Source organism: Micromys minutus, assembly GCF_963924665.1.
Source record: "Micromys minutus genome assembly, chromosome: 1".
Taxonomy (NCBI): Eukaryota; Metazoa; Chordata; class Mammalia; order Rodentia; family Muridae; genus Micromys; species Micromys minutus.
Window position 1 is genome coordinate 210,410,416 of NC_137969.1, and position 12,303 is coordinate 210,422,718.

Here is a 12,303-nt window from a genome sequence, read left to right on the forward strand (position 1 = left end):
TGCTGGGATTACAAATAATTGTGTACTACCAAACATAGGTGCTGGGCACCAAATCCATGTCCTCCACAAGAGTAGCTAGTACTCTTAACTGTTGAGCCATCTCTCCACTCCCTTAATTTTGTTTTTGAGACGGGCTCTTTGTAAATTGTCCAGGTTGACCTCAAATGTGAAGCTCCTCCTGCCTCAATTTTCTGTATCTGGTATTAACTGAATGATTGAAACAACAAGCCTAGGAGCTGGCTTAATTAAAAGCCTGCTCTACATAGTGAGCTCCAGGGCAGCCCAGCTACACAGTAAGACCCTGACTTGGGTAAAAGAGAGACAGAAACAGTTTCTATCAAATAGGAATGAATGAGTTATGTTTCACTATATGTTCCAGTGCGATTTTAGGAAACAAATTAGGAAGCAGAAACCAAAGGCATTATTTTCAAATAAACAAAAACATTAACAAAAAATCCAGAAACACTTTATAAATTTACATTTTTTATTTGAGCAGTCTAACTGGATGCAAAGGGTACATGAACACATACCATAGCCAGAGGACAAATAACTTATGCCAAACTTTAAAACAAATGGCAGACTGAACGTTGCCTTTTAAAGCTGCCAAAAAGGGAAAACCTGTTTATTATGGCATCATAATTCCTTATGATGGTGGATCTACCAACTATATACAGCAGGGCTTCAGAATACAACAGACCCTGTCCTCAGAACAATGAATTAGATATAGAGGTTTCACAAACAGACCAATGGATAGTAAACAATTTAAGAAAAAAGATCAGAATTAAAAGCATATAAAACATAAAAACATGTAAAACAGTTTGAATGACATAATTCAGACAGAGAAGGAAGTCTGGCTTGCAGTACCAGGTTGCACGATGTTAAAAGTTTCCATTCTAGTATCTACCAGTCCATACTCTGAACTCCAGCCCCTTACCTCTCATTTAAGGGCTTTAAGATTTTTATTAAAAATGTACTTGATTACTAAAGTAAACAGACTTGGATGTTCAAGTGACTGAGCTTTATATACTTTAATATTACAAACAAAATTTACAAATGCATACACAGGCAAAATAACTGTACTTGAAAGTTGTAATTCCGAGGAATGCTCTATAAGGTGTTTATTCTGCATACAAACATAAGACATCTTTGGGAAACAAATCTGCATTCCCCTATTACAAGAACAGAGTCATTGGATGAGAATATATGTGTATTCTGCTTGGTGGTAAAATTCCTTCAAATCGTTTTACTATCAGTCAGAACTGGAAAAGTAATAATCTTTATCTTCTTCATCAGATTCTATATCATCAATGAAATACTTTGCAATATCAGTGATTTCACCTAAATCTGTAAAGAAGATTTTAATGAAAAAAATTAATAAATGTCCAGGCATTTTAACAGAACTGAAAACAATTCCAAGAAACGAAATGATAGGTGTGTATCTTTGAGAAATGGTTAGATTTAAGATCATCAGTAGAGATCATAGTATAATGGAACTAAGCTACAAAATAAATACCTTTGTTAAACAGGGCTTTTCTTGTTAGTGTCGGAGATGACGGATTAGTTTCAACCTATAAAAAAGTGCATGTTATAGCAAAGTTGTTTCACAGATGAAACCAAGTATTCTTTCTCCCATAACCTTAAACATGGGCCTCTTACATCACTTTTAATCACTAAAGAAAACAAATTCTTGAGTTTATCCAGAGTAGAATCCATAATTTAGTGTTGTTTCCCACTGTTGGCAAACATTATATATAAGAAAATATTATAAACTAATGCTATAAAAGGCAAAGAGTGTCTACAACCTATAAAGGTTGCCCAACTGTACTCACTACTTATTTAGCATTTTAGTTTAGAAAGCTTTATTATTACCTCTGTGTGATGAGAAAATCACAGTACTATACCACTTTCTTCTCATAACTACTCAGTCACAAGCTATGGTCATTATCCAAATTTGCATAGATTAGAAAAGTCTAGTTACTTGCTTAGTGTAATGGGGCTAGTGCCAGTTAGGCTATGAAATGAGTACTTTACACAAAATTCTTTACTCTTCCCATGCTAACACACTGGCTATAGGTACCAGACTATGAAAAGACTATAAATCACAATTTTATACATTGTTCCATTTTTACAAAAAAAAAAAAAAAAAAAAAAAGTGTGGTGGCTCATGCCTTTAATGCCAGTACTTGGGAGGCAGAGACGGGCAGATTTTGAGTTCAGTGCTGACAAAGGGAGTCCCTATCTCAAAAACAAACAGGAAAGAAGGAAGGAGGGAAGATAAATGGGTATTTTTAATAGAAAGGGACCCTAAGATATATCAAAATTTACCTCTTCTCATTTAGCAGAGAGAACAATCAAGTGCAATCTGCAACAATCAATCTGCAGTTTCTGTGCAGATCCATGGACCATGCATGGATCAACAGAATAGACATCACTAGTGATTATTAGAAATACAAATCTCAAGTCTACTGCATCATAATCTTAAGAACCTCAAAGAATTTCAATGAACATTTAAATTCAGGAAACGCTGACTTTGGGTACTTTCTGAATACAAGAAACCAAAAACAAAACAAAACAAAGCTCAAATAACAAAAGAAAACAGAAACTGGACTAGAAGTCCAATCTTGGGTTCCTGTTCCAAGGCTTCCTAATAATGTTAATATTAAGCCTTTTTCAAGAACCAAAGTTTCATTCTCATTAAGGGATACGAAACTGGAGAGAACAATCTGAAGTTCACTGAGAAGTAATCTGCTATTTCACATCTGAAACAGGTTTCTTCTTAAGAAATGAGCCAATAAATTCATTTTAAACCAAGGTCTCCAATAAAGTATTTACTATTTCTTGTGGCTAAGCTCATGAGGATGGATAAGATTATATAATTTCAATCTAAGAAGACTTTTACATAAGCGAATTTGTAGTATAAAGATTTCAAAGACAGGAGGAGATGGCCACATCTGGTCTGAAGAATTACTTCTAGAAGTCATCTCACAAATCATAAATTATTCTTCAAGATTACTTTGAAAAAAATCCTAAGTGAGTTAATTACCTTTCTTAGAATCTAAATACTTGGTTACTTGCTACTCAAATGTCCATAATTATAAGGTTTAAAGTAGAAAACTAAAAATCTAAAAGACAATCCAAAGGACTAAAAACTAAATAAATAGGCTATGAATTTTAAAGAGGGCAAGTGGAGAGGAAGGATTTAAAAGGAAAAAGCAGTGCAAATACCTCAAAAAAATAAAGTAATTTTTGTTGAGACTACACACTCCCAAAGCCCTAACTGAACTTCATCTCCTGATCCTCAGCTTCCACCTCCCAAGTGCTGGCATTACTGGTCTGCGCCATTAGAGTCCCAGTTAAAGTGCGTTTCTGAGATGGTAGTAGGAATGGACTCAGGGCAGTCTGTGGGCATACCAGACAATGCTCTCCTACTGAGTAATGCTTCCAACACTTCACACAGATGTGTCTTTTGTCCAGGGTCTGTTAAGGCAGCCTCCAATTAAAGTTTTCCTGTGCTTGGATTTTATACTAAATGTTAAAACAAAAATTGAGTCACTAAATCTAAAAGAATCTGAAACTGTTTCAAAGCTATAAAAGATTGGATGAAATCCTTATTCTTTAAAAGCCATAAATCAATTACTCTAAAATCAGTTGAACCAGGACCAGCTAAACCATCTAAATAATCCCATAACACCTAGAGAAATAGAAGAAGTCATCAAAAGCCTCCCAACCAAAAAAACCCCAGGTATTCCACTTCTGGGCATATACCCCAGAGACACTCCAATATACAAACAAAGACACATGCACCACAATGCTCATAGCAGCTCTATTTATAATAGCCAGAAGCTAGAAAGAACCCAGATGTCCTTCAGTAGATGAATGGATACAAAAATTGTGGTACTACTCAGCCATCAGAAACAATGACTTAACCAAATTCTTAAGAAAATGGCTGCATCTAGAGAATATCATCCTGAGTGAGATAACCCAGTCACAAAAGAACAGACATAATATGCAGTCACTGATATTGGGATGCTAACCCCAGAGGCTCTCACTGCCCCAGAAACAACTCACAGACTGTGTGAAGTTCAAGAAAAAAAGAAAAGAAAAGAAAACAACAACATCAAAAAAGTCATGCTCAATCCTTACACACCAAGAAAACGTTGACTAATTCCGGGTTACATCCTGTTTTACATGTACTTTTTGCTCATTGTAACTAGTAAGACCTTAATGCAGAGTATCAAACTTTAAAAAAAAAGCCAAGCACTGACACAATTGTATTTGTATATATTTATGCAAAAATGTTTAAATTTTTTCTTTTATCTTTGTTTTTTAAAATAAAGTTAAAAAAATCAGTTGAATAGGTATAATATTTTTATATATTGCTTAAAATTTCCCTTCTGGACTGGTATTTTCTAATCTGTCTTAAATGAGAATTTTTACCCATTCTCTTCTTGGTTCAGTTAATTCAGTCTAGAAACTGTCCCCTATAATCCTACAGTCCTTATGTCCTAACATCACTAGTAAATTCATATTAGAATTAGACTAGGTTGTAAGTTCCTGGAGGGCATAGACAGTTATACAACAACTCAAGCACTATAGCTGTACTAAATATAGCGTAGGATCAATAATTAACACACTTACTGTTCTTTTCCTAATGTTGCCCCAGACAAGTCCATTATTACTCTTGCCATATTTTTTAGCATTCTTTTGCATATGGTAAACATATTTATCACAATCATCCCTGTGTGAATATAAAATAATACCAAGATATCAAATCAACATTATCATAATTCTACCCATACATTAAACAGCAATTAATAAAAGTCTAATTTTTTTTAACTTTACTCAAAAAATTATTCTAGATAACTATATTTTGCTAACTGGTCACTATACTATTGTGGTTGTTTGAAGAAGAATGGCTCCCATATTCTTTTTTTTTTTTTAAAACAATTTAGTGTTTTTATTTATTTGTTTGTCTGTTTGTTTATTACGTGTAAGTACACTGTAGCTGTCTTCAGACACACCAGAAGAGGGCATCATATCTCTTTACAGATGGTTGTGAGCTACCATGTGGTTGCTGGGAATTAAGCTCAGGGCCTGTAGGAAAGCATTCAGTGCTCTTAACCACTGAACCATCTCTCCAGCTCAGCCCCCATATTCTTATAGGTTAGAAAGCTTAGTTATCAGGGGTGGCATTAGATGAGAAGGGTTAGGTGTGGCCTTGTTGGAGGAAGTATGTAATTGGGGATGAGCTTTAAGGTTTTAAGGTCTTTGGCTGTTTCCTGCTGGTCTAGATGTAGACCTCTAGCTCCTTCTCCAGACCCATGTCTGCCTGCAAGCCCCCAAGCTCCTGCCATGATAATGAACCAATAAACATCTGAAACAGTGAGAAAGCTCCAATTAAGTGTCTTCTTTTAGAAGAGTTGTAGTCATAATGTCTCTTCAAAGCCACAGTGCAATAACTAAGATGCCATCTAGGTTTATTCCTAAAACTGTTCACTTCCAACCTTTACTACTTTTGTTGTTCATTTTCATTAAAGAAACCAATTATCACAGTTGATCTCTTTTAGACTATACCTAGTTTAAAAATCATCAATTTACACCTACCAATTATATCAAGTTCTAATGTAACTTAGCAAGTCTTTCTTTCTATATAATTGTGTGTCTTGTTTGATTATATATTAAGATACATAACTTAATCATGAAGACTGTACAAATGAACAAACCCACCAGCTGCTAATACTTTGCTTAGTGAATGATAGGTCTACCCAGATTAGCACCCTAGAGGTTTACTTTCCAAGGGATTATTTTGTATAACAGAAGTTAAGTTTTTTACTTTATAATAGTTCTCAAATTGTCATAAAAAGTAACCCTGTACACACTTACTATGTAGTCCTGGCTGTCCCTAAACTCAATGATCTGTCTGTCTTGATTCCGAAGTATTGGAATTAAAGGTATGCTCAGTAAACTAAACACTAGGCTACAGAAGTAGGATTCCTGGATCAAAGTTCACGGTTGTAGTAATAGATGGTAACAAATGAATCTGCACAGCTGATTTATAGTTCTTCACTAACATCTTGAACAAAGGTCACTGTTTCACTGTTAATTAGCTAATGCTAAATACGTTAAAGGGAACTATTTTGTATTAAGTTATTTTATATTCCTTTTTAAAAGTTTTATAGTATTTGTTTTAATTATGTGTACCTTGGAAGTTGGGGTGGGGGCTCTACACATGAGAATACTGCTCATAGAGGCCAGAAGAGGAAGTCAGCTCTCCTGGAGCTACAGTGAATTCAGAATTGCCTGACTTGGGTGCTAGGATCCTAACTGAAGTTCTTTGTAAGAGCACTAAGTACTCTTTACCACCAAGCCATTTCCCCACACCCAGCAAAACAAGCTTTTTAAATAGTCTTAATACTGTAGACAGTGATTGCTGATAGATAAAACATAATATTAATTTTTTTCATTAGTGATTTTGCATTTGAGTTAGACTGTTAGCTAACAGTATAATATCACTAATGAGATATATATATATATATATATATATATATATATATATACATACATGTACATATGTGTGTGTGCTTTTAGTTGAAATTTTTAGTATATCTTTTTGAAAAATGTCAACTAAAATTATTCCACTTCTAATATTATACATTAACATAACCCATAACTTGCTAAAACTAACCATGCTTAATTTTTAGCAACTATTTATTCATTTTTAAAAATGCTAACTTTCCCTTGATGCTTTTAAGTTTATCATTTCACAAAATGTTTCAATGTTCTTGAATTAACTAGAATATGAAATTAGCATCACGTGCACATGCACCTGTTTAGAGAGGCTAGCATACTCGGGCTGATGTGCTGACATTTCGGAGTAGTGTTTGCCAACGGCGAAGTAACTGACGATGGAGTTGGTGGATTCCTGTCCATATCTAGCAGAAAATCATCATCTTGACTGTACTGGAAACTTGGCAACTAGAAAACAAAAATTTTCACCAAGTTCTCAAATTTTTCTCATCACAAAATAATTTTGTGGGTTAGGTTGTTTTCCTCTATAATTATTTTAAAGTTTTATAATTAAAACTAATAGAACATAGAATAGTCACTACAAAAACAATTTTCTCTTGTACAGAATGAAGACAATTACACCTATTTCTAAAGGCTGTGGAGAACAGAGGAAGTCAACTATTTTCTAAGCATTATTCAAGTCTGTTACTGCAGTATGAAGGTTGTAATGTATGGTACAAAAGCAAACAAGTATGGTTATGTCCCACTAAAACTTTGACTAAAACCAAGAAAGCACAGCCAGTAAAGGTCCTTGTGTGTAGCTGGGTGACCTGAGTTTAATCTCTGTACCCAAGTAAAGGTTAAACTCACTGAGAAGTGGTGAAGATAGAACCTAGGGCCTGGCACATGTAACCACTAAAATACATCCTTGTTTGGCAACTTGACCCAAGCTGGAGTTGTCACAGAGAAAGGAGCCTCAATTGAGGAAATGCCTCTATGAGATCCAGCTGTAAGGCATTTTCTCAACTAGTGATCAAGGAGGCCCAGCCCATTGTGGGTAGTGCCATTCTTGGGCTGGTAGACCTGACTTCTTCAAGAAAGCAAGCTGATCAAGGCAGAAAAAGCAAGGCAGTAAGCAACATCCCTCCATGGCTTCTGCATCAGCTGTGGCTTCCTGACCTGCTTGAGTTCCAGTCCTGACTTCCTCTGGTGATAAACTCTGGTGTGAGCTGAATAAACCCTTTCCTCCCCAACTTGCTTCTTGGTCATGTTTTGTGCAGGGATAGGAACACTGACTAGCTTGACATGTTGGCTTTAGATCTGCAAGTTTGCTTAATCTCTTTCTACATATAAAACCAGCATTCATCCCATCTAATATTATGTCAGTACTTATGAGAATTATGTAGACTAATTATATATGTTACAGGATATGTGGTCACACTGTGAAATCTGATATTGTGTTGTTTACTGGAAAAGCCTGTGTCTATTCATGGTGTGGCTCAGCCCCAGCACACAACTTTAATCAACAGTCTTTCTGCTTATTGTAAACAGGATTAAATAATGTCAACCATTGGTCAAGAGGCAGTGCAAACAACCGGTTGACAGGGAGTAAACATAGGAAAAAAAACAGAATAAGAGGAAGTCAAGAGGACAGACAGATACACAGGAAGGAGAAGGGAGGGACATTCAATTTGAGGGGTTTTTGAAAAGGCAAGGAGAGTTGATTTTTCCTTTTGGGACATCAGCAAAGGAAGAAAGTGAGCTGGATATTTTCTGTCTCTCTGAGCTACTGAGTCTTTATTTTAAACTTGAACATTTGAGATTTGGTAACAACATTTGTCACACAGATTCCAAAGAATAAAAGCATTCACTTGTTATACAGGATGTTAAGGTATCACAGCTGAGCCACCTGTCTCCATAGGGCACAGTGAGGTGCTGCAGCAATAGTGGCACTGTGGTCTAATTGATTTGGTGAGGATAAGCCCTGTCTAGTACAGTGATATCTGGGAGCATGAGGGATGAAGTACAGAGGCCTATCCCCTAGAGCTGTATGCATGCATTCCAACTTTGGTCTCCGAACGTTCAGTTTGTAAATGTCTAGGCTTTAAAAATGCACCTGTCTACCAGTTGTTTTGCTTATTTTTGTGAAAGAAAAATGATGTCATGTATCTTGCAATGTCCTTGGCCTACCTCTTCATTGTTTTAGGTTATAACAGTATTCTCTTTGAAATAATCAAGAGCTGACTAGAAACTGATAAGAATGGCATAGTATCAGCAGATCTCTTCATATTTTTGTTCATGTCTGTAAAGACTATAGATCCTGCACTTTATTATTTGTGATATATATTAGCAATATATAAAAATTCAGATTCTGTGCAGTCAGCAATCTTACCCGTATTCTTTGTTTCTGCAAGGGTGTTGCAGTGAAAAAGTCATCGTGGTTGTCTTTTGGCAAGTGTTCCAGACAATCCCTCATTTGTCGTTTCCTTTTAAGAGTTCCCACTTTGGCAGTTATCTTAATAGTCTTCTTGTCATTAGCATTATCTTCCTCACCTTCATCAATAAAACATTTTGAAAATGATTTGGTCATTTATACTACCTGCTTTATAAAACTAAAAGCCTCTCTTAAGTTTCCTACAGAACAAATAACTTTTTAAATAAATTTTTAAAGACTTATTTCATTTTGTTTATGTGTGTGGCCTACAGAAACCTATGTGTGCCACATACCTGCTCAGCACGGCTGAAGGTCAGAAGAGCAGTGATATTCTGGAACTGGCATTGTGGATGGTTTTGAGCCACCATCTGAGTTGCTGGGAACAAACCTGAATCCTCTGCATAAGTAACAAGTACTCTTAACCACTCACACATCTATCTCTCCAGGCCCACTCTTTTTCAAAACGTGTTTTGTCCTAAGAATGACTTAATTCTCATGCATTTCCTTATACAGAACAAGGGTGAGCCAGCAAGATGACTTAGCAGATAGAGGCACCCTCCTCCAAGTCTGAGAACCTGACTTCAATAGCTGAGACCTCATGGTAGAAGACAACCAACTCCCAAAAGATGTCCTCTGACCTTCATTTTTATGACTTGGCACACACACACCAACAAACACAGGTATGCACATACACAAATAAATGCTAATAAAATTTTAAATTAAAAAAAAAGACCAAAGGCAAGAGGCAACCTCCCATCTAAAACTTTTATTCCTGAGGCCAAAACCCCCAACAGGCACAACTGAGACAAAAAAATGTGGTGACTTTATGAATACAGTACCTTGACACAGCCTGATGTCCCTTTAGCTCAGTCTGGACAAGAAAGTGAGACCTTTACTCCTCAAACAAATAAGTAAATGCCAGAAGGTAACTCTGAGCATGGTAGCATACACATCACAAATAATTCTTCCTCCACTGGCTATTAGCTCATATGATACTCAAAGAGCACACACAAAAAGGTTAAAAGACTAGAAGGAGCCAGAGTGATCTACACAGTGTGTTCCAGGATAGCCAGAGAACATAGTAAAGGCATCTTAGACCTACAACCAAACATTAAGTGGAACTTGGGGAATCCTGTGAAAGAGGAGAAAGGATTGAAAAGGGGCCAGAGGGGTCAAGGATGCCAAAGGAAAACCTACAGAATCAACTAACCTGGGACCATAAGGGTTCACAGAGACCAAACTATCAACTAGAAAGTATGCATGGGAAGGACTTAGGCCCTCTAAACATATTTATAACAGTTGTGCAGCTGGGTCTTCATGTGAGACTCCTAAGGCAGGAGCACAGGCTGTCTCTGACTATACTGCCTGCCTTTGGATCCATTTCCCCTAAGTGGGTCACCCTGTCTAACCTCAATAAAAGATGTGCCTAATCTTACTGAAACTTGATAGGCCAAGGCTGGTTGATATCCATGGGAGGCTCATCTTTTCTGAGAAGGGAAGGAGAAGTGGAAAGGGTAGAAGGGAAGGTGAGAGGGAAGGACTAGGAGGAGAGGTGGGGGAAGAAGCTGTGATTGGGATGTAAAGTAAATAAATAACTTAATCAAAAAAAGAAAAAAAAAATCTCTCCTTTCCCCCAACAAAACTTGCTGACAGGCCTGGAGAATATAGCCGAGTCATACAGTATTTATCTAGCATGTACAAGGCCCTAAGTTCAATTAAAAAAATAAAGAACAAACAAAGGTGCTCTATGAGATCCACTTGATTTGTTAATTGTTATTATGCAATGGGTATTAGGTACTCTCCATGTTTACTGTAGAACTTCCCTGACAAAGAACGTTTTTTACTAGCAGTCATGGATAACTGTAAATCTCAGATTACAAAAGAGAAATCTTGTAGTTTTCATAGAGGATGACAGGGACTAAAAGCAAATGCTCAAGTTAAATTATAAGTCTCAAACATTGAAGTATTTATCCAATATCAAGCTTCCTAGAACAAATAGAAAAAGCCACTAAACTATTATTGATGGAATTAGGTACATTGGTTAAGGCTTAAAACATTATCTTTTGTGTTCCTGTTTTTAAAATTTGAAAGAAACAACTGATACAGATTCATGAATAAATATAACATGTAACTGGTAAAGAGTTATGAGTAAACAGGTTGAGTGGTTCTCAACCTGAGGGTTATAGCCTCTTGGGGGGCCAAACAACCATTTCACAAGGGTCGCATATCAGCTATCCTGCATATCAGATATTTACATTAAAATTCAAAACAGTATAAAAATTACAGTTATGAAGTACCAAGAATAATTATGTGGTTGGGGGGTCACCACACATGAGGAACTTTATTAAAGAATCACAGCATTAGAAAGGTTGAAAACTACTGCACTAAGCACTTTGAGAAGACAATAATAAAATTTACCATTTTGGACCTTAGAGTCGGCTTGCTTTTTCTTAGAGACATGTTTTCGGGATCCTCTGCCTTGGGGCTCTTCTATATACTTCTTCTGGCATTCATCAGCAGTTCGAGAACCTACTGCCACAGCTACAGCTGACCAAAAGCCAGGTATGTGCTTTGGAAGAGATGTAAAAGCACTACAGCAGACCAAAACCAGGTAAGAACAAGAAATCCAAGTCAATAAAAATAACTGAGAACATACTGAGTCACTGATATTTACTAAGCTGAAGAATTTTTAAAAACCAAAATCATTCTAGGTATGATACTAATCTTTCTCTATTCCATAATTTTATTATTACAATATAATAAACTATAAAGAGTTACAGTATATGTCTAGTAAAATGTCTTCAAACTATTTCTATTAAATATGAAAATTTTTCTAATCTTTTAACATTTTTCCCGTCTAGCTAGTCAATGATTTGATCTCTGAGGGAATTCTAGCATATATTAACTTCTATGTCTTGTCTATCAAGTCTTACTAGTACTAAATCTATAAGAAGACAAACTCCTAGTTCTTCCATAGTTTTATGATTAGGTTTGAGTGGGTATGATCAATGCATGACACATGCATAATTGGAAATATCGCAGGGAAGCCCTTTAATACATACAATTAATGTTTTTAAGACTACTTATAATAAAAATGAAGCTGGGCATGGTGACATACATCTGTGATCTTGTTGAGGCAAGAGATAAAAGGTTAAGGATAGTAATACTGGATCTCAAAAACTAACAAAAGTATAAATACAAGGTGGTTCCAATTCAAACTATAAAAGAAACTCTAAAAGTTCATTTGCAAATAACTGTGTTAAAGCCTACCATACTATTCCCACCTCCATATACTCCTACCAGTACTTGTTATGTTATGGTTAAGGTGACAATTCAGCCAGATAAATAATTCAGCAATTACC

The 12,303-nt window shown here is 35.9% G+C and overlaps 1 protein-coding gene across 1 annotated transcript in view; it reads right to left on the bottom strand.

Moving 5' to 3' along the window:
* Positions 1-1,249: 1,249 nt before the first annotated feature.
* Positions 1,250-12,303, bottom strand: part of MIS18BP1 (MIS18 binding protein 1) — a gene marked incomplete at both ends in the record, with an annotated part of 40,911 nt that continues 29,857 nt past the window's right edge. The window contains 6 exons of the mRNA XM_080920177.1: positions 1,250-1,344; positions 1,514-1,568; positions 4,639-4,738; positions 6,827-6,975; positions 8,900-9,060; positions 11,360-11,532. Of these exons, the coding sequence (XP_080776303.1) occupies positions 1,250-1,344; positions 1,514-1,568; positions 4,639-4,738; positions 6,827-6,975; positions 8,900-9,060; positions 11,360-11,532 (733 nt within the window). The remainder of the gene's footprint in view (positions 1,345-1,513; positions 1,569-4,638; positions 4,739-6,826; positions 6,976-8,899; positions 9,061-11,359; positions 11,533-12,303) is intronic.